At 41.6% G+C, this 19,940-nt stretch overlaps 1 protein-coding gene across 1 annotated transcript; it reads left to right on the top strand.

Moving 5' to 3' along the window:
* Window positions 1–1,101: 1,101 nt before the first annotated feature.
* Window positions 1,102–17,192, top strand: adpgk2 (ADP-dependent glucokinase 2). The gene is made up of 6 exons (XM_061251488.1): window positions 1,102–1,387; window positions 5,692–5,851; window positions 9,548–9,738; window positions 12,671–12,767; window positions 13,045–13,181; window positions 14,818–17,192. Exons 1-6 carry the CDS (start codon window positions 1,183–1,185, stop codon window positions 15,486–15,488), a joined length of 1,461 nt encoding a protein of 486 aa, XP_061107472.1. The 5' UTR covers window positions 1,102–1,182; the 3' UTR covers window positions 15,489–17,192.
* The last annotated feature ends 2,748 nt before the right edge of the window (window positions 17,193–19,940 follow it).

The following is a 19,940-nucleotide window of genomic DNA, read 5'->3' on the forward strand; positions in this document are numbered from 1 at the left end:
GTCATAACAAGACAGTGTTAGGTTCATCTCACAGCATCCATGAGCAATGCTGTTTTCCTGTTGTGTGCTGGCGTCAAGTGTCCAGGAGGGGACAGTGCAACTCAGCATAGTTGAGTAGAGACAGAGATAGTCTATGATCTCAGGCTGTGAGTAGAGCTGTCAGTAACCATAAACTATAACTGCATACATACAACTCCTTAGTATTTTACTGGAGCCTTTTTATTTTTCATTCATCTCATCTTGGCTACATTCAGCTGTAAGCTACATAAACTAATAATATTAGTTAATTTCATCTATCCGCGCGGTTATGACGTTGACTGTGCAGTTACACAATAATTGCCCCACACTTATTCTTCATATTATTCTTCATCTGATTCATATAAAAAGCAAAATAAATCTGAGATTCATTCATCCTAAACAAGGTGTATGATGTCGTCCCTTCCCCCGTCCCCACCTCATCACCAAAAAAAAGAAGATGTAGTCTAATAAGGACACCCCATTGCAAACTGAATTGACAGTATCCACATTACCAGCCTGCAGCTCTTTACAAGGACGTCGATATCAATTCTAGTGAAAAGTGTTTTCGGCACTAATTGACCGGTTTTAAGTTTTTGATTTGGTATAGGCTATTTTACCGGCTACAGAAATCGCACGTTATAGCATATACCTCCTAAATAGGCTATACACAAATCAATAGTAGGCCTATATCGACGCTGTTATCGAGGTGGTTTGATCTCTGCAATGTTGTGGCGTAGGCTGTTCTGAGTGATCTTAGAAATAAAGTCGACCATTGTCTTTAGATCAGCAGAATATATTCACAAAATTACAGAACTGAGATGTGGGTTTTAAATGGCTAACCGAGTCTGTAATAGGTTATGCTACACACATAAATATATTATATTCTGGAGCATTCAGAACAGAAAACCTAAAGCAATATATGGAAGCCAGAATTACGAGTCAGCTATGTAGATAGCCTAGTTTGGTCCTGTGCCCAGTCCTAATTTCATTTTCATTTGCGTTTGAGCTGGTTGTGTAAATTTTGTGCGGGGCGTTCTGAAGCCCCTACTTCCGCTTTGTTGTCACTCCCCTACCTCCGTTCATTCGAGACTATTGGGCATTGTCATCTAGCTACGTTGTTACAAGGGGTAGTAACATTGCAGCGCTGGTCTTCGGTAGTTGCCGATGGCGGTCGAAGGGGGAAGAATGTCTTCCCATCTGAAGTATGGTACCGTCGTGTCTCTCGTGGTAGTTCTATTTGCGTACTGGTACCGATCGCCTGTTCAAGATGCACGCTTGGACGAGAGGCTGGACAACGTTTTGTCTTCCTTGCTCAGAGCTGAACGCAAAGCAGACGTCAGTGGTTTTACAAGACCCAGGGTGGCCATAGGTAAGACATTCCGTAAGCAAATTCAGTTGTTTCATTCGTTCCTATCTTCCCTATTAGCGAGCTGCATCCCAATTTTATATTAGTGTCGATTTGGGGGAAATGCCTGTGACTGTTAGGGTACTATCCATCAGAATATTTATGTGACAAAATCGAGGAAGCATTGCCTGTTCTGAGCGTAGTCTAGATGTAGCATAAGATAGCCACGTTAATTCCTTGTTATTAACATGGGCTACCACTCTCTTGTACAATTTGTACCCTGCGGTCACAGGTTATACGCCTAGCTATTTAAATGAGCATATCACCTTTTGTTCAATTATTCTCATACATTATTAATAAGAGTAGGCTAATATATTGCTCGAATTCATTACATACAATACGTTCCTTCTCAGTGCAGTTATAGCATGTTTTGTTTCAAATAATCTTAAGAATGTAACTTTCTGGTGAACTATGTTACGATAAAATGGTTTCATAGCAAGCTAGTACATTTTTCTTTATCAAGCAGAGCCGAACAACCCAGTCAATAAATACTTTAATAAATTGGAACACTTTTAATCGCACAATCCTGTTCTAATATTGCACTGCTACCTGCTTTCCTGAAAAGTAGAATGGCATCCTGTACCTGGCTGGTTAATGTAGGCAGGGGAGTAAGACTCTTAGAGAATTAGAGAATATTGACTGTGCCATTTCTAGGTTTTTTGTTTATTTATTTTTTTGCAAAGGGATTTGATCGAAGAGCATAGTTCCGTAACTGCGCTTTGCTACAGCAATAACAAGTGCGCTATCACTGTGTTCTCGAACTCAGAATGACCCCTCCATGCATCCAATGTTAGGCGGCTGTCTTTGTTGTTTAGGGTGTAGTAACCCTAAACATTTGCGTTCAACGCTGTGTTTAAACTTTAAATAATCAAATCTGTTTTGAGGATGCAAGGTGCCATGGAGAGATGAGAGACAAGTTTTCAGAAATCCTGGAACGTTTTAAAACACTTCACTTTCCCTCGAGGGTCTTTCAGCGCACGTGTCCCTGGATATTACGCACTACGTTGTACATTGCTCTGGATAAGAACATATCCCAATTGCCTGTGATATAACTGAGTGTTTGCTGTAGGTGCAAAAAATACATACATACAATGTCTAGCTAACTAAAGTTATCTACATATCAGCAGTCAAACTAGCCTAAGAGATGAATGCTAGTTCCAAAGGGCAAAGAGCAAGATTGAGTGGCATGACACCGTCCATTCTGATTGCTCAAACCTAGCAAGAAAGGGCGGTCTGTAGTGTAGTGGTTAAGGTAAATGACTGGGACACGCAAGGTCGGGGGTTCAAATCCCAGTGTAGCCAAAATAAGATCTGCCCAGCCGTTGGGCCCCTAAGGCAAGGCCCCTAACCCTGCATTGCTCCAGGGGAGGATTGTCTCCTGCTTAGTCTAATCAACTATATGTTGCTCTGGATAAGAGCGTCTGCCAAATGCCAATAATGAAAGAAAATGAATTTTGAATTCGAGAAAATGCATGAATGTTGCCAATGTTCCCGATTTAAATGGCTTGTTGTCATGTCTTGTCATGTCTTGTCATGTTTGGCGTTTATGCTGGACTGGTGTTATTCACCGGTTCAGTTTAGACAGATTGACTAACAGTTTAGACCGATGTCCGGAAGGTAATCATTAGAGCTATGTGGTGATCAAGGTGGACACCTACCTGTCCAGTACATGGTCTGAGCTGTCCTCTGTGTAGTGTATACCGCAACATAAATGCCTGCCATTATGCATAGCCAACTGACTAGAATATTTCTGAATACTAAAATGAAGTTCTGACTGTCATTTTGTCTCCCCAGAAAGTCAAATGGCCACTTATATGCATTCTGTCACTGGGCCTGTGCATAGGCTACTGAAATAGTTTGGCATGCTAATACCTTGCCAGTCTTCCTGTGAATTTGAAACTCCAAAAGCCCATGAGTTTTGAGTGAAAGTGAATGATCACAGCTCCAAATGTGTGGCATTACCCACTGGAATGGGCTTATCTTTATTGATGATGTGACTGGTGACGGCAGCAGCAGGATGAATTCTGAATTCTGTGTACAGAAACATCTACGTCATCTGCTCAGATCTGACCAAATGCCTAAAAAAGACATCACCTTGCAACAGGACAATGACCCCAAACACACTGCTAAAGTTTCAGGGTCAGAGTGTGGAATGGTCTTGATAGGTCAAATAAATCACCCATCCTGAATCCAATTGAATTGCCACGTGGATCACTAGATACAGATGTAAATTGACAGTTTGTACTTTAAGTTTATTGTGCCATTTAAAATCCAGTGTGCTGGCCTACAGAGCCAAGACAACAAAAATGTGACTGTCTAAATACTGAGTATGACTCTCATATCATATAAGGGGGGGGCACTATCTCTGGTGTGAATTCTAGTCGTTTGGGCAACGTTTGACAGAAATGTCCTCACCCATCTCGGGGAATTATTTGTTGCTTTTCTTGGTTTATTGTTAACTTTTGATAAACTGTTATCAATTCACTGAGCCTGGCGATAACTGGGGCGGCATGGTGGTACAGTGGATAGATCTGTCGCCTCACAGCAAGAAGGTCTCAGGCCAGGGCCTTTCTGTGTGCTGTTTACACATTCTTCCCATCTCCGTGTGGGTTTCCTTTGGGTCTTCTGGTTTCCAAAGACATGCAGGTTAGGCTAATTGGGCAGTCTAAATAGCCCGTAGGTATAAATGAGGAGCGTGTGAGTTAATCCCTGCAATGGATTGGCGGCCTGTCCTGGGTGCATCCCTGCCTCTTGCCCAGTGCAATGCTGGGATAATGGGTTGGATAACGAATGGATGATGATACCTGTGTACCAATGTTTACAGGATTGTCAGATATGCCTGCTGTCTGGTGCAGTCATATTCTTTTAGATTAAATGCCCCCCTGAGTGCTATATCAGTGACAGACAGCAGGCATATGAGACAATGCTGTAAAGATTGGTATTGGCTTACCAGCTTTCCTTGAGACTTGTAGGTTTTCATTCCAACCATAACAAAGCGCACCTCATTCAACAGCTAGGCACCTTGTTGAGCTGCTGATTAGTCGAATCAGTTGTCCCAAAATGAGGTTTGAAATGAAAGCCTGCAGGATGGAAGATTGCTCAGAACAGGGATGGGCAGCCCTGCCTAATCGTAATCACACAGGGTACCTTTGGGTTTCCTCTATACTGTATTCGCAAATAACTCAACAATTATTATTTTACACAACACATATTAGCAGGGATCAGATTTGATTCTTACAATATCATCAGTCATGTATTTTTAGGAGAGACAGATGGTCTAAGTGGGTTTATTCTGCTCCGTCAGTCTGGTTGCCCTCTACAGCCAACCCAGCTTTGACAATGTCTGGAACAGAAAGGAGGCTATGGTGACACAGCCTTTCAAAAAGTGAGGATCTATGTGGTGAGAAGAGTGTATAGTGGACATTGATGCTTACAAAGTCCTTTCACTGCTATCTTTATGGCCTAAAGAATAGGAGGAAAGACACGATACCAATGTTCTCTACGAATGTTCCACCTCATTCCTGGTTGTGTTTTTCTCATTCGCGGCTAATCATTAGTGAAACATAATTATTGGAGGGGGGAAATCTCATTCTAAAATTAACCTGGAGAGGTTGAACAGTTTGAATGTTACAGTATGGTGTGCTGGATATTATGTTCCCCTGGTGCTGGGTGCTTCCTGGATCAGGGGTGCACTACTTCGGTCCTAGAGGGCCGGTCAGCCTGCTCCATCTAACCAGTTACCTTAGCTCAGTAAACTATTTGTTTCAGTCCTGTACTTGAGCACAGTCAAATCTGTAGTCTGGCTGTAGCAGGTGTTCATACAAAATATCAGATCAAAATATGATTGTGCTAATTAAACAATTAAGATTAGCCCTTGTTGATCACCTGCTCTAGAGAGAAAGCTAAATTAATGGCACACCTAAATGAGTTGGAAGGCCTATTCTCATCAAAATAAACAGTCAGCATACTGCATAGTATGTACGTTTTAATTGTGCACATACACTAAATAACATTTATCTCATAACTAGGGGCACAATTTTTCCTGATTTCTTTTTAAACCTGTATTTACATCTTCCAATGTCATCATCCTTATGTTTTTAATTGTATTAAACCTTTTTTGGAATGCTATGAAGAACATTAGATGACCAGACCAACAACTTGATAGCAACTCCTGAATGTCCCAGTTTGTGTGTGTTTGCACGCCAGTGTCTAAAGGGGGGTTTGGTGTATGACTCTTTTCTTTTTTAAATGTTTTTGTCTCCGTATAGGGTTTGGAGGTTGCGTGGACATCATAGTGGATGGCGTGGCACTGCTGAACAAAATTGGCTTGCAACCTACTGCCCTGCCTCTTCACCACGACTACATCCAGAATGCCGAGCAGCTGGCCCAGAGCTTCGCCTACTTCTTCCCCCCGGGAGCTGCCTCAGAGTGAGTTGTAGGGGTTATTAAACAAGTTTAAGAGGGCTGCTGGGAATCTTGTCTTTCCATGATACAGTTTCGAGGTGGGGGTGTATCCCTATTTTCCCCAAAAACAAAGTTTGGTACACTATGTTGGGTGGTATTCTGGGAAAATGGTGTGAGTACACAGTCATAAGAAGAAATGGTTGCAGACTATGCTGTGACACTTCACGCTAAAGATGTTTATTGATGGCTTTTAAGGAATAGCTGCTTAAAACTGGTGATGAAGGAATAACTGCTACTGTGTATTTTGTGTAGCTACATGCAGTTTGTAGTGTTGGACAGCCTGTGTACTCTCCTACCCTCATTTGCAACTGGCTGGAATCCTGTTTGGAATGCAACCTGAGCAGGGCTCAGACACTGTTTTTACAAGCCATTATTTCCAGCTTTTGAGAAGTTTATGCAAATAGTGAATTTCCCACATGGCTTAAGCAATGCATGATGGGAACTTGCACTGAAAACTGGAAACCCTTGCCTCTGGAATCCTGTTTAAATAGACCTGGCCATTCTTAAAGTTTCACAACCTCATTGCAGGGGTTTGGTGTGATACTGAATAAATTCAGGTTAAGTACCTTGCTCAAGCGTACCATGCTAATGGTGCACATGAAATCTGAACCTCAAATGCATAATTGTTTTGGATTCAAGTACTTTTCTACATTTTACTGAGTTTGTCTGATGTATTGGAACCTCTGAAATGCCGAAGCAAGATCAGTCGAGCACTGAAAAGTATTTGAATCAAAAACAATTGCGTATTTATTAGATGCCCAGTTCTTGAACAGCTATAGTAGTGTGCAATAATTTTGGCACCACTTCTCAAAAAGCCTTTTACAATTAATATTCAAGTGAACAGAAGCTAACCTGACCTCTAAATGGTATGACTTTAAACACGAGATCTTTCTTCAAATTTTTTAAGTAAGATGACTTTTTGTTTAAATTTTTTACAGTTTCAAAAACATAAAAAAAGGCAACTATAAACTCCTCTGGCAGCTATAATGGCTTCTAAATGCTTCCCTTTCCCTTTCCCGTTAAAGTCTTTCAATTCTCTTTTGGAATTTTTACCCATTCTTCCTGGCAGAACTCCTCTAGCTCAGGAATATTCTTTGGTCTCCTTGCATGTACAGCATGTTTCAGATCTCTCCACAGATTTTCAATAATATTCAAGTCTGGGGACTGTGGTGACCATTCCAAAACCTTCATCTGTCTTTCCTTGAGTCACTTCATGGTTAATTTTGAGGTATGCTTTGGATCTTACTGGAATACCCAACCTCTCTTCAACTTCAATGTCTGGGCTGACCATTGGACATTAAGATATTCTTAATATTTGGTAGAATTAATTATTTCTTCCACTATACCCAAAGCATAAAGGGTCCACATCCATGCTTTACAGTTGGCAAGGTGTTCTTCTCTACTTTTTTTTTTTGGTTTCGCGGTTCAAAGCACATTGTTCCAAAAGGCTTCCAAAGGCTTGTTTTCTTTTACATACTTCAGACGCTTACTTTTGTGTTGGTCGTTCTTTCTGGCAACTCTGTTGTTGTTTTAAGTACATTGTATTGTTGTCCCTTGAGCAGCTAGACCTGTGTTTGCTACTCTTTTTTGCAGCTCTTTTGCAGTGATGTGTGGGTTCTTTTGAGCATTTCTTACCAGGTCTTGCGTCATTCTATCTGAAATCTTTCTTGGTCATCCAGACCTTACCTTGACTTCAAATTTATTTTCCATTTTCTGATAATGTTTCTGACAGTGGAAATAGGTAGTTTGAAGCATTTACATTTTTGTAGCCTTCTCTTTCTTGGTGGAAACGAACCATTTTAATTCTGAAATCCTTGGACAACTGTTTAGAGGAATCCATGGTTGTTAAGACCAGACAGAACAGCCACTGCAGTTGGATACTTACTTTGGTTCAGCTCTATAATTATACTCACCTGACTCATTGAAGCCCTGGCAGGTAAATGACCTGGGTCTGGGCCTTAGTAATCATCTTTTTAAAAAGTGACAAAGAATAAACCAAAAGGGTTCCCAAACTTTTGCACAGGGCCCTTTTCTTTAAAAACATAATAATTTATAAACGGTAAAAAATGAAAGAAAGGTCTCATTTGAACTCTCTACCATTTAGTGTTCAGGTTTGCCTTTGATCACATACAGATTCATTGCAATACACATTTTAAACCAGGGGTGCCCATGTTTTTGCACCCCACTGTGTGTACTGTACAGTTCAGTTACCTGAAGGCTAGAACTTTCCATACACAGAAAGCAAAATAAGGATGTGGTCGGAATCTGTATAGCTGATCTGCACCGTGCTGTGTCATTAAGATGAGTCTGGCCCAAATCTGTCCCACACTGACACCCCACATTAGTAAATCAATCTGACGGGATTTGATCTTGGCATAGCTCTCAAGGGCTCTCTTGACAATCCAGCAAAGCCCAGCTTTTGCTGTTGGTGCTTATGTTTGATAAGCCCATTCCTTTTGAGCTCAGTTGTAGTTATTGGAGAGTGAGTTTTAATCAACCAAAATTAATTCATGATTGATGCAATTGGCCTATCATATTTTCACAATCCATTGCTTGTCAGGCTGGTTGCATTTCAGTTTTTCAGTTCCATCGTAGTCCTGTTTCTGTATTTGCATGAATGCAAGGTGAGCATTCCCTGCCTCGGACCAGACCCCATGATCTAAACGCAACAGGGGAATGGTGTTTGTGAACTTGCCTGTCCACTTCCTGTCCCTGCAGGCTGTTGTGTTAGTGAATTATGTTTCCTTTGTTCACTCTTGATGTGCAGGGCATTAACGCGCAGGATTTGACGTCAGTTTTCACTCAGTTGACACGGTCGACAGTTTTATCAGTTGACCCGGTTCCCTTCCTCCTGGCTATAATCTGCATATATCGTTCACTAACTTCAGTTTTAATAGCTGTTTGTCCTCAGTTACTCAGATGTTTCTTTGGCACTGCCAAGAATGATCCTAGCTGTACTTTGAGCCCACCTATTATGGTTGTGGTCAATTTGACCCTATTCAGTGTTTGACTATTTTGGTGGGATTAAATAGTAAACATGCAATAAGCCTAATGCTATGTCTTCAGAAGTTCTGTACCTGCTTGTGTTGTATTGGCTTATTTTGACCCTCTGTAACTGTATAAAATGTCAGAAAATAAACCATTTTTATTTTTATCTCAGATTACTTTGTAGATGATTCTGGTCGCAATTTCACATGCAGGTGCCAAACTTTCACTTCCTGTACCTCAGGCTCTTAAATACGATGTTTCTCACAGATTTTTCATATTTAAGGATAAAAGGTTTGTCATTTGGGAGACAATAAGAAGGCGACACGCGAAGAGTCCAAATTTGTATTTTTTATTTCAACTGTTGGTGTCAATTTGACCCCAAACATAAAAGCGTTCATAAACTCTTAACAAAATAGGAGGGTTATTCCAATTGTTTTGCACAGGGCCTATTTAGATGAGTCCGTTTCAATAATATTGTTTGAGTCCAAAGAGAGGTGCTGGATATATGTACTCCCTCTGCTTTTTCCCTGCTTCATTCTCTCTAGCTCTATTTCTGTATCTGTAATTCTACATTTCTGTCTGCTTCTCGTGAAGTGGTATTGGCAGGAAATGGATCTGTAGATATCGTCCAGGCACACCGCTCACTCTCTCTGCCTCTCCTTCCGTCCACAGGAGGTTTGTGATGAACAAGACACTTTTCAGTGAACTGGTGGAGGCCTCCCGGGAGTTGCCTGACAACCGCTGGGCCATCGGCGGAAACGCTCCCGTCATGGCGGGGCGCATGGCAGAAGAGGGGTGCGACGTGCTCCTGGGCGGAAACTTCAGCCCAGACTTCACCGACGTCCTCTCCCAGCACATCACCGGTGAGGGTATCCGCTGTTTCATCCCAGTTCATTTTTTTGTGTTAGTGAATTTTGTCTCTGTTTGTCTCCATGAAAAATTGATGCACTCACCTTTTGCACGTCTAAGGTTATTGCGTCTTCTTTTTTGTGTACTCTTTCGCACCATTTAATTTCTTCTCACAGTCTGTCATTTTTGGAGCCCTTTTCTGTCAAAGTACATTTTTATTATGGTCAAATAATTATGGTAATTGCAATGCACTTACTTTTACCATTTTAGCATTGGACATGCTTAGTTATCTATTTAGAAGAATGATTCTCATTTATGGGGCTTTTAAGCCATTTTAAATTTGCTTCCCACCTGTGGGCTCCACCTGCAGACAACCACAGTGGCAAAGACAAATGCTTCCTTCTTCATATTGCGACAGAAGGAGAAAAAACTACTTTTTTAGGCCTTTTTCAGCTTTATTGGACAGTATAGTATAGAGAGACAGGAAGAATGGGAGTGAGAGAGAGGGGAAGACATGCGACAAATGTCAGACGGTCGGATTCGAACCGCCGACTTCGCGGCTCAATGCTCTACAGGCTGCGCCACCGAGACACCCTAGAGAAAAAACATAATTTTATGAAAGTCTGAAATTGTAAAGAAAATGGTCTTCATACTTAGGGGCAGCAGTGCAGTGGAATGGTTCCAAATTGAGGCTATTTTAGCTACACGGTATGGGGCATTAGTTATTATGTACACCACAATCTCTCCCCCTTACGGTTGGGAAAGAAAGCGAGCAAAATGCAGTTCTAAAGTGTTTCCAGACTCACTGAGGCCTTAGAAGACCTTTTCCCCCTCCCCCACCCTTCTCCGTAGCCTCAGGAATGTGGCCTCATTCGTACTGTCTGCATTCAGTGTTCCTCCAGCACTCTTACAACACACATTTAGAACATGCATGCATTTATAACATGTAACATTTTCTGCCTCTTCATTCCACAAATGACACAGAAATGCAACATTGGCAAACGGCAGTTGTCGGGTGTCACTTCGAAGAGCCAACTGATTTCCATGCTGCAGCAGTGCACCGACTGCCTGTATTTGGCTTGGCTGAAAGCGGCACGGTTTAATATTTAACTTCTTTGAGGAGAGCTGCACACTGTCTTGTGCTCTCAGTAAATTATTTATTTATGTATTTATTTATTCTCTAAAGCAAGTTTCTGCCCCTCTGTTTTTTCTGGCTTTAACATCTTATTCCCTTAAGGAAATCAGCCTAGCTATGACGGATCCGAAGGACTAGGGGCTTCACGATATAAATGTGTGTAAAACATTTATGAGACCACTCCGAATATGGAGTCTTTATTTCTTAGTGATTGAACAATATGTGTATGCTTCTGAGGCAAAAGTGTAGACTGTTCATATTTTTTCGTAACATCTGCAAATTTGCAAGAGAAAATGGTGACCCAATTTGTCTTGTGACCGTGGCATATGATTGGTGGTCATACTGCGTTTTGCACGCATTTCAGACGTGTCATTCTAATTTGTATTCCCCTCTAGGGAAAAAAGTTGAGCTTAAATTCACCATGCATGTTCAGAATATAGCAGTGTGACAAAAGGTCAGGAGAGACCATTTTCATTGCACATGATACTATTATTAAAGCCTTTTAGAAACTGCTTGGATTTATAAGACTTGCTTTGGTGGCTATATGCTTTATTATACAGTATAACAAATGCATTATATAGAGATGATAAAGACTGTTCTGTATTGCACTTATTGTTCTGCACATTGCTCAACCTTAACATTATTCACATAATTGAGATTATGCAACAGCACAGTTCACACATGACAGTTGTCAGAGTTTAGCTGCAGTTTTGTACATGGCAAATGTTATTGCACTTGCATAGCCCTTTCTGCTGATCTTCTGTAACTTGTTTTCTTTTTCATTCTCTCCTTCTGAAGTCTCTACCTCTCAAATCTCTGGCCGTGTTTGAATACTTTAAATATGTATTTTCCCCTTGTCTAACTGACTGCTATCACAGGGAATGTTCAAATTTGTTAAAGGTCCCATATTGTGGAAAACAATATTTCCCTTGCTATGTGGATTATAAAAGAGTTGTAATAATACAGTGAAAGTATCAAAAAGCACAGCCCCCGAATGAATCCATATTAAGAAACTGCTTTTAAACAAGCGTTTTGGACCTTTTGATCTCACAACTATACACTCATTTGCATATGTCCACCTTCAGCACGGTCGACCTTATAGCCAGAAGAAATCCAAGCCCTCAGCACAGACAGCATTCAGTTTGTAGCCAATTAGAACAGAGGTTCATTGATTTCAATGAGCCTTAAAGACACAGTCATTAAAACAACATGTTGGTATAGCTCATGAGAGGCTCTGGAGAATGGACATGTAAAACTGGATAGAGATTTTTTTTTTTTTTTCTTAAAACTAAAATAAAGGTTTAAAATATGGGCTCTTTAATAAACAAATTAAGGAAATGGGAGCCATCCTCATTCACATCCTTCAATGAAGGATAAAAAAATTCAGGCTTTGTTAAAGCTAATCAGGCTATACATGACTACAAGGTCCACAATGCTTTGCTTTGGTCAAGTAATTAAAAAATTGGAACAAAGGGTCCAGAGCACTGTGTCAGGAGCACTGTTTCTCATCTCCTCTGCTCCTTAATTTTCCGATGTCCTTGTGATTTATAGAAATCTAGGAAAGGAAGCCAGAGAAGAAAATGAGGAAAGCTTTTAAACCATTTTAATGTAGCACCTGTTTTTCTTCAAGTCAGTGTAATGCAGTTTTCTTCCGTGGGATTTTCTTGCCTTGATACGCAGAAGAAATGATACATGTCTTAGCAGAAATAGTCAATACGAAATGTATGATTATAATGCTCCTTTTGTCATTCTCTTTTCTTTTCCCCCCCAATCTCTCTGTCTTTCTGGGCATCTCATTCTCCACTCTCCAGTGGTAGGTAAGACAGTGGAGGAGCCAGACATTCATCTGATTCTGGAGTACCCCGTTGGGGCCACCTGGGGCCAGTACACCTCTCGCAGGGCCAACAGGTGAGCCCAAACCTGTTACACATTTAAGATGCCTTAAATCAAGTAAATTCATACAATGTTGTTTAAATGTGCAACTTTATGAAAATGTTTAAATTAAATATTCTTCATTCCACTGCTCTGCCTTTAGGTAAATATTCAGGTTGTCATTGTTTGAGTACTGTACAAGCATCAGGTTTTTGCATGTCATATGACTGAATAATTATTGACTCATATTCCTTAGGTTACCTCCTTTTGTTTACTACAATACATTAATAAAATAATCTATTTATTCCATCAGGTACATTGTGCACAGTGACGATCACAACCCGTACTTGGCATCCATGGAGGAGTTTGAGAGTAAGCTGCAGGACTTCAAGCCCGACCTTCTGGTGGTTGGTGGCCTGCAGATGATGGACAGCTTCCCTTTCCAACAAGGTGATAAACCTCAGGCACTAAAACCACATGGGATGCATTATTTACACTGGATGTGATTTATTTTGATGTGCAAAATTCACAACTGTTCAAATGCTTGTTCTTTTTATAGAGTGTTCAAGGGTGTTTTATTGTTTGTTGGTGAATGCACTTCTGCCTCAGTAGCACCTGACCAGAATAAGGAACAATATATTGTGTTATGGTTTCTGTTGTATCTGTGTCAGTGGTAGTTTCCAGCCACAATCTCCTGGATGAACTAGTCCCCCAAATTAGTTAGGGGTCAGAAAGTAAAAGTCCTGTCATGTGTTTCTTCCACCCGTGAACTCAGCAGACTGATTTCACTCATTAGTTCTACCTCCTTGGTGAAGAATTGCACAAGTCAGCAAATCCAGGGGATTGAAACAAAAGAATGGGGAGGGCTTTTGCTTTCTGAATCTGGATTTTCCACCTCTGGGAACACTTATCGGAACCTGGCAGGCTAGAAGCCATTGCTTCTTCCAGTGCCTGAACTGCACAACCATTGAATAATAAATTCAAAAAAATCGGAATTTTGCATTTCAAATAACGTAGGCTCCTGAATATGGAAACTGCAACAGGATGTAAGATTTCTGCTACAGACCGACCATCAGGGCTTTGTTTGTGATGAGCTGGTATTGACGTTTCTATATTTCAGCCAATATTTATTTAAGAATATGAGAGTGTTTGCTAAGGAGAACAGGCCATTCTGTTTTTTTCCAGGGGGTTTGGGCCAGTGAAGTCTTTTACTCTGCAGTTCAAAACAGTAGAGCGAGGATGGCGGTTGCTCCTGCCCCTACAGCTCCATAAGTACTGAGAGATTACTGCAGCTCTGGGAGCTGTTGGAGAATGGGCCTGGAGTGTAGCTGGGGCTTGTTTTCTTTGTGAAATGGAATACCAGGGGTCAGAAGGTGTCGGCACTGTGCACGCACAAGCATGCAGACACTCGCATGCATGTGTGCACACATGCATACAGACAAAAGCCTGCTCCTACATACTTGCATTCGCACATGCACACAGACACACACACACACACACACAGGCTTCAGTCCATAGCTAATATGCATATTATTGCTTGCCCTTATTGGCAGTTTCATTTGTAGTTTTATGCGTCTGATCATTGATCAACCATTATAGATTATTGAACCACTTTGTCTCCCTCTCTTCCAGCTCAGTTCAGTGAAATAGGCTTCATTGACATGAAAGAAATGGTTTAATCAGGGGTTCCCAAACTGGGTTGGGAGTGAGACCCCCGTGTTAGGTCACTCGATTTCAGGATGGGGTTGCCTGAAAATGTAGAAAAAGATCAAATACATTTTTTGGCTCTTTTAAAATATATGTTGGCCACTACATGTTTAACATTACAACAACCCAACTATAATAAAGCAATGAGGCAGGAGAGGTTGTGGTATATCTCCAGTATAGTTGTGGCTAAAGGGTGTTGTTAGGCACAAGATGTGCGTGGGTGGGGTGTTGGGGTCGTGTAAGTTTGTTAACATTCATTTGGGGTCACACGCAGAAACATGTTTGGGAACCCCTGCTGTAAATATTATGTCTCTCTTCTCCTTTCCTTTTTCTCTTTATTTTTTTTCACCCGTCCGTCTCTCTCCGTCTCTTCCTCCAGGCGAGCGCGAGGCCCTGCTGCGCCGCCTGGGGGCGCTGCTGTCCTCGGCCGCCCCGGAGACCGGGGTGCACTTCGAGATGGCCAGCTTCGTGGACCCCGACCTCCTGGCCGACCTGCAGGAGCTGGTGCTCCCCCGGGCCGACTCGCTGGGCATGAACGAGCAGGAGCTGCCCAACCTGCTGAGCCTGCTCCGCGGCAGCGCGCCCACCGTGCTCTCCGACCCCAACCCCCGCGTGGCCACCGTCCTGGACCAGATGCGGGAGCTCTACCGCCTGGTGAACGAACGGCACCTCCAGAGCGGAGAGGGCCGGCGGCTCACTCGCCTCCACGTGCACACCCTGGCCTTCCAGGCGCTGGCGGTCGCCCACGGCTCCCGCTGGAAGAACACCATGTCGGCCACGGCCAAGGCCTCGCTCACCGCCAACCGGCACGTGTGCGGCTCGGCCGACATCGACCCCGACAAGGCCAAGCTGCTGATGGACGAGTCGTTCTCCGTGAGCCGCCGCGAGGGCAGCCAGCGGATTCACCTGCGGGACGAGCGGCCGGTGTCGTGCTGGGACGAGGAAGACTACCAGATCTGCGTGGCGCCCGTGCTGGTGTGCACGGACGTCCACCAGACCGCCGGGGGAGGGGACAATATCTCTGCCGCCGGGCTGGTGCTGCAGATCTGAGCGCTCCTCCGGAGGGCGCTAAGGGACCACCAAACTCCACACTGCCTGGATGACCTTAGAGGCCACCTTCTCCCGATGAAGCGACCAACTAATGTGAAGAGTGTTTGTTTTAAACTGTGTTTTGTTTGAGTGTTTTTCAGGGATTCCTTGTGCAATACAAGAACAGGGTGGCCTAACGCAGTACTGCGCACAAGCCTATATTCTCATTTCCATTTTTTCCCCTTTTACACCTTGTTTTTTTTCTTTTTTTTGATCTCCTGAAGTTGTAGGTCTGTCTTTTTCCTGTATTGTTGTCTTACTCCTGCCGTTTTCAAATGTTTTTATTTGAACCCCCAACTACTTCCTCAGAAATTAAAGGGATGTAAGCTATACACTGTACTGAAACATATTCAGTTGCTGCAGTGACACTTTTTTCTGTCTCCACAAGAGATGTGGAAAAAGTGTGTTGTGCCTCAAACAAACATCACAGTATTCGATGGCAACAGGTAAATGTACCGTTACAACAATATACATTTACTTCTCACCTCTTGCCTCAGAACCCCATCCAATGGAAGCTTGCCGCCAGATATTTCTGTAGCCACAATCTTTATTCTCTCTATACTCTTTATTTCCTCGTAGATTGCTTAATTCTGGGCCGTATGTTATTCTGACCTCTACACAGCAACCTGATTATAGCCGATGGAAACGGTCAGCTCAGAAAATCTAGTGTGCCTTTTACAGATGGCCTGGAGCCATCCCCCGTTTCCATCTGCAGAACCTTGGCCGGCTATCAAAATAAATCCTGACTTCTAGTAAAGAAATAGGAATGCAGGTGATAGCTAAAATTGGTTTGGCTTTCACCCCTGAAAGAGGTATAAGTATCATATATGGACCGCTGTCACCAAGTCGTCATTGGGAGGGAAGAAAATTAAGTTATTCTAAAAGTCAGTTGGTGCAGATGTGCAGGGCTTATATAGACAAACTGGAACATTGGCAGATGGTTAATATCAGATTTTAAATAGTTGTTTTCATCAATTAAATAATTTTTAATTTATACCATTAAAATGTGTCCCTCTTCCCTTCCCTATGCTTCCCTAGTATCTACACTAGTTGCTGATGGCAGGGCATATCCCATCCCAGAGCATAGAGAGCTAAGGCAGATGTATCATGGATTGGAATGGTAAGGGAAATATTTGTAACCATTGTAGGAGCTTTTGTATACTCCGGAGACTCTGGAAGGGAAATGACTGGCACTTAAGCATACACAAGCTAACTGTGAAAAATAATTAGTCCCCGAGATTTTGCCAGTCCTGGCCAGCTTGTAGCCGATTGTGTTGATGTGTAGAGGCCTTTTTTGAAAAAGGATATGTGTTCTTTTTTTAATTTGGTCAGTATGATTGATTGCCTCCATTTTAATTTAAGCTGGATTTCCGGAGGTAAACTTTTTGTGCTGAAATGCAAAAAAAATGTTGTGGTAATTGGCAGCCCAATGAAGTGTTTGTATTATATACAATTGTAGAGAGGAAATGCTTTGATTTTCTAGTGACTGTGGTAATTCCTGTGGAAATCCCCGGAAAATAACACATTTCTGTAACTGCAATATGAAGTGAGAAACGACCAAATTCAATAAACTTGTCCAGGGGGGATGACCAACCTTGTTCCTGAAGTGTTATGTTACTTGAACTTTTGTTTACATAACATAAAGATCTATAACATGCATTTAAATGTTTTTTTTGTTGTTTTTTTTTTCCCATTGGGGGGAAGATACGAGATTATAACTTTTTGCAATGGCGTTTCATCAGTGGGGGACACGGAGGTGCAAGGCTGTGTATTACCAGCATAGCTATGAAATTGTCCCCCATGCCTCCTAATGGCATCTCCCAGAGGCCACATATGAAGAGTAAAAAGGACTGGTCTGCAGTTAATCTGGCCAACACTCAACCCAGGTCGGCTCATGTCAGTCCACTTTTCAACAACCTCCACTGGCTACCTATTGCTGCATGCATCCCCTTCAAGGTGCTAGTATTGGCATTCCAGGCTGCCCCACTTACATCCAGGCTAATTGCTTCCTACACCCCAGCCTGACCACTCTGGTCTGCCAGCTCTGGTCGCCTTATTATGAGCACCAGGTGATCAGGCTGCACATTCACACCTGTTCTCTGTTCTGGTTTCTCAGTGCTGGCATAACCTGCCTACCACGGTCAGTCCAGCAGATTCCCTCCCCATATTACAACAGTGGTATGCACAAGAGCATCTTTGAATGCACAATGTGTCAAACCTGTAAATGGATAGGCTACGGCAGCAGAAGACCAATATGTCTGAAAAATAAGTAATAAATACCTAATAAAGTGCTCACTGAGTGTATTGTGAGCTCCAGAATTACTGCCACCCTTGATAAAAATGAACAAAGAATGCATACCAAAAATATCTCAGATAATAGCCAACTGTCATGTTTCAAAGTTTTTTTATTCAGTAATCAAATTATTTCTGAAAAGTAACAATTATTATAAATAAATCAAAGTGAAATTGCCAGTACCTTTTTACAGAATTGTGTTAATCTCAGTCTAAAGGAACTAGATTGCTTCCACTTCCTGTTTCATTAGAGTAGAAAAATGAGGTAGCAAGAATGCTAAATGCTAAATCCATCCATCAGCATGGGAAAAGCCAAAGAACTGTCAATTCATAAGACACAGACAAAAAAAATAGTGAAAACATACTACTTAGCACTGTAAGGGCTATAATAAAAAATAGAAAACATATGGAATGGTTGCAACCTTGGCAGGAAGAGGACGCAAGTGCATATTGTCCCCATATACGGTAAGGAAGATGGTGATGGAGGCAATAAATAACCCGAAGCATCACAGTTTAAGAATTGCAGAGATTTTGGGGTCAAAGTCTCAAAATGAACCATAGACAGCCCTTACTGTTCATGAAGACAGCCCTTACTAAGCACAATAAACAAAACCAAGCATCTGAGGTTTGCTCAACTTCATTGGAATTATGACTAGAAGAGTGCCAGATGGTCAGATGAGACCAAATAAACTGAAGAGGGGGATCGATCCATCAGGGTAAAGCCCAAGGATATCAATGATTATGAAAAGTTACTCATGGTTTTCTGAAAAAAATGAGATTACTTTATAAAAAACATTGAGCCATGAGAATAAATGTATTGAAATAAAGGTATATAGTTTTCCTTTATGTTTTGAACATAACATATCGAGTATTATCTATGTTGTTTACTAAACATCGCCTTTTTACTTCATTATATATTAAACGAATCCCTGCACTTACTATGATGATTGTTTTTGTTTATAACTGCTCTATATGGGTGTTTTGATATTTATGGATTTGATGCTTTTCACATTTTGAGAAATTTATACAGTTGTAAATCACTTTAGATTAAAAGCATCTGCTAAATGACTAAAATGTCAAATAGTTTGCTCTGTATTGCCACCTGGTGGTCAAATATATGTGTAAAACGGCCACATCTCTGCTTCTAGAGCAACTCCAATCCTGGAGGGCCCCAGTGTCTGCTGGTATTTGTGGTTTCCTTTCAATCAGCACCCAATTAAGTCCTTAAGAATAAGGTGTGTGGACTCTTTAGCCAATTAAAGACTTTGAAATGTATCTCTCGTGCCGTAACACACCAAAAACCAGCAGACACTGCGGCCCTCCAGGAGTTTGACACCCCTGTTCCAGAGTTTGCAACAGTGTAAGAGGCATGGGCAACTCCAATCCTGGAGTGTGTATGCAGGATTTTTCTGCCACCAGTTACCCTGGCAGTTAATCAGTGAATTAGCCATTCACGGCATCACCGATTCACTTGTAAATTAGACCACAATAAAATGCTACAGACACAAACATTTTTCAGCTGCTGGTTATATCACAGAATGTTGCTACATCACAGATCATGTAAATGATTGGAGTAATTAAATAATTAAGAGCAGAGTGTGATCTGAAATCCAGAAGCAGCTACGGCCCATCTTGCCCATCCCTGGTGTAAGGTATACTTTATGGAACAGGGTTCCAAGTTCAGATCCCAAGTGGGGCACAGTACAGTCTGAATTACCTCAGTGAAATTATCAACTATATAAATGGATGATATCATTAAAAACACAAGCCCTGTGAGGTGTTCTGGATAATGGCATTAGCTAAGAAAAAAAAAAAAAAAAAAAAGGTTTGAAAATTTAAGGAGAGGAAGCCAGACATATGAGTTTCATGATGAGTTCTGCATATTCCAAAATTGACTGCCCTGTAATGGATGCAGTTTTATGTGGTTATGTGTCTTTTTGTTAGTAAGCTCAAAATAACAGCAGGCATTTCATTACATAAGCCATAAATTAAATTTTTGGTTTGGTATAAATAGTGATGTACATCCATAAATACCATCCAAATTATTTTGGTGAAGTATTATATTTATTTATTTTTGTTTCTTTCTTTTGATCAATGTTGATCTTCAATCAGGAATCATAC

The sequence above is a fragment of the Conger conger genome, chromosome 1 (genome assembly GCF_963514075.1).
Source record: "Conger conger chromosome 1, fConCon1.1, whole genome shotgun sequence".
Lineage (NCBI taxonomy): Eukaryota > Metazoa > Chordata > Actinopteri > Anguilliformes > Congridae > Conger > Conger conger.

Excerpts from the sequence above, each read along its gene's own strand:
- adpgk2 (XM_061251488.1), top strand. The coding sequence starts at position 1,183 with ATGGCGGTCGAAGGGGGAAGAATGTCTTCCCATCTGAAGTATGGTACC. Across the intron at positions 9,739-12,670 it reads CCTCTCCCAGCACATCACCG|TGGTAGGTAAGACAGTGGAG; the intron begins GTGAGGGTATCC and ends TCCACTCTCCAG. Across the intron at positions 12,768-13,044 it reads ACCTCTCGCAGGGCCAACAG|GTACATTGTGCACAGTGACG; the intron begins GTGAGCCCAAAC and ends TTATTCCATCAG.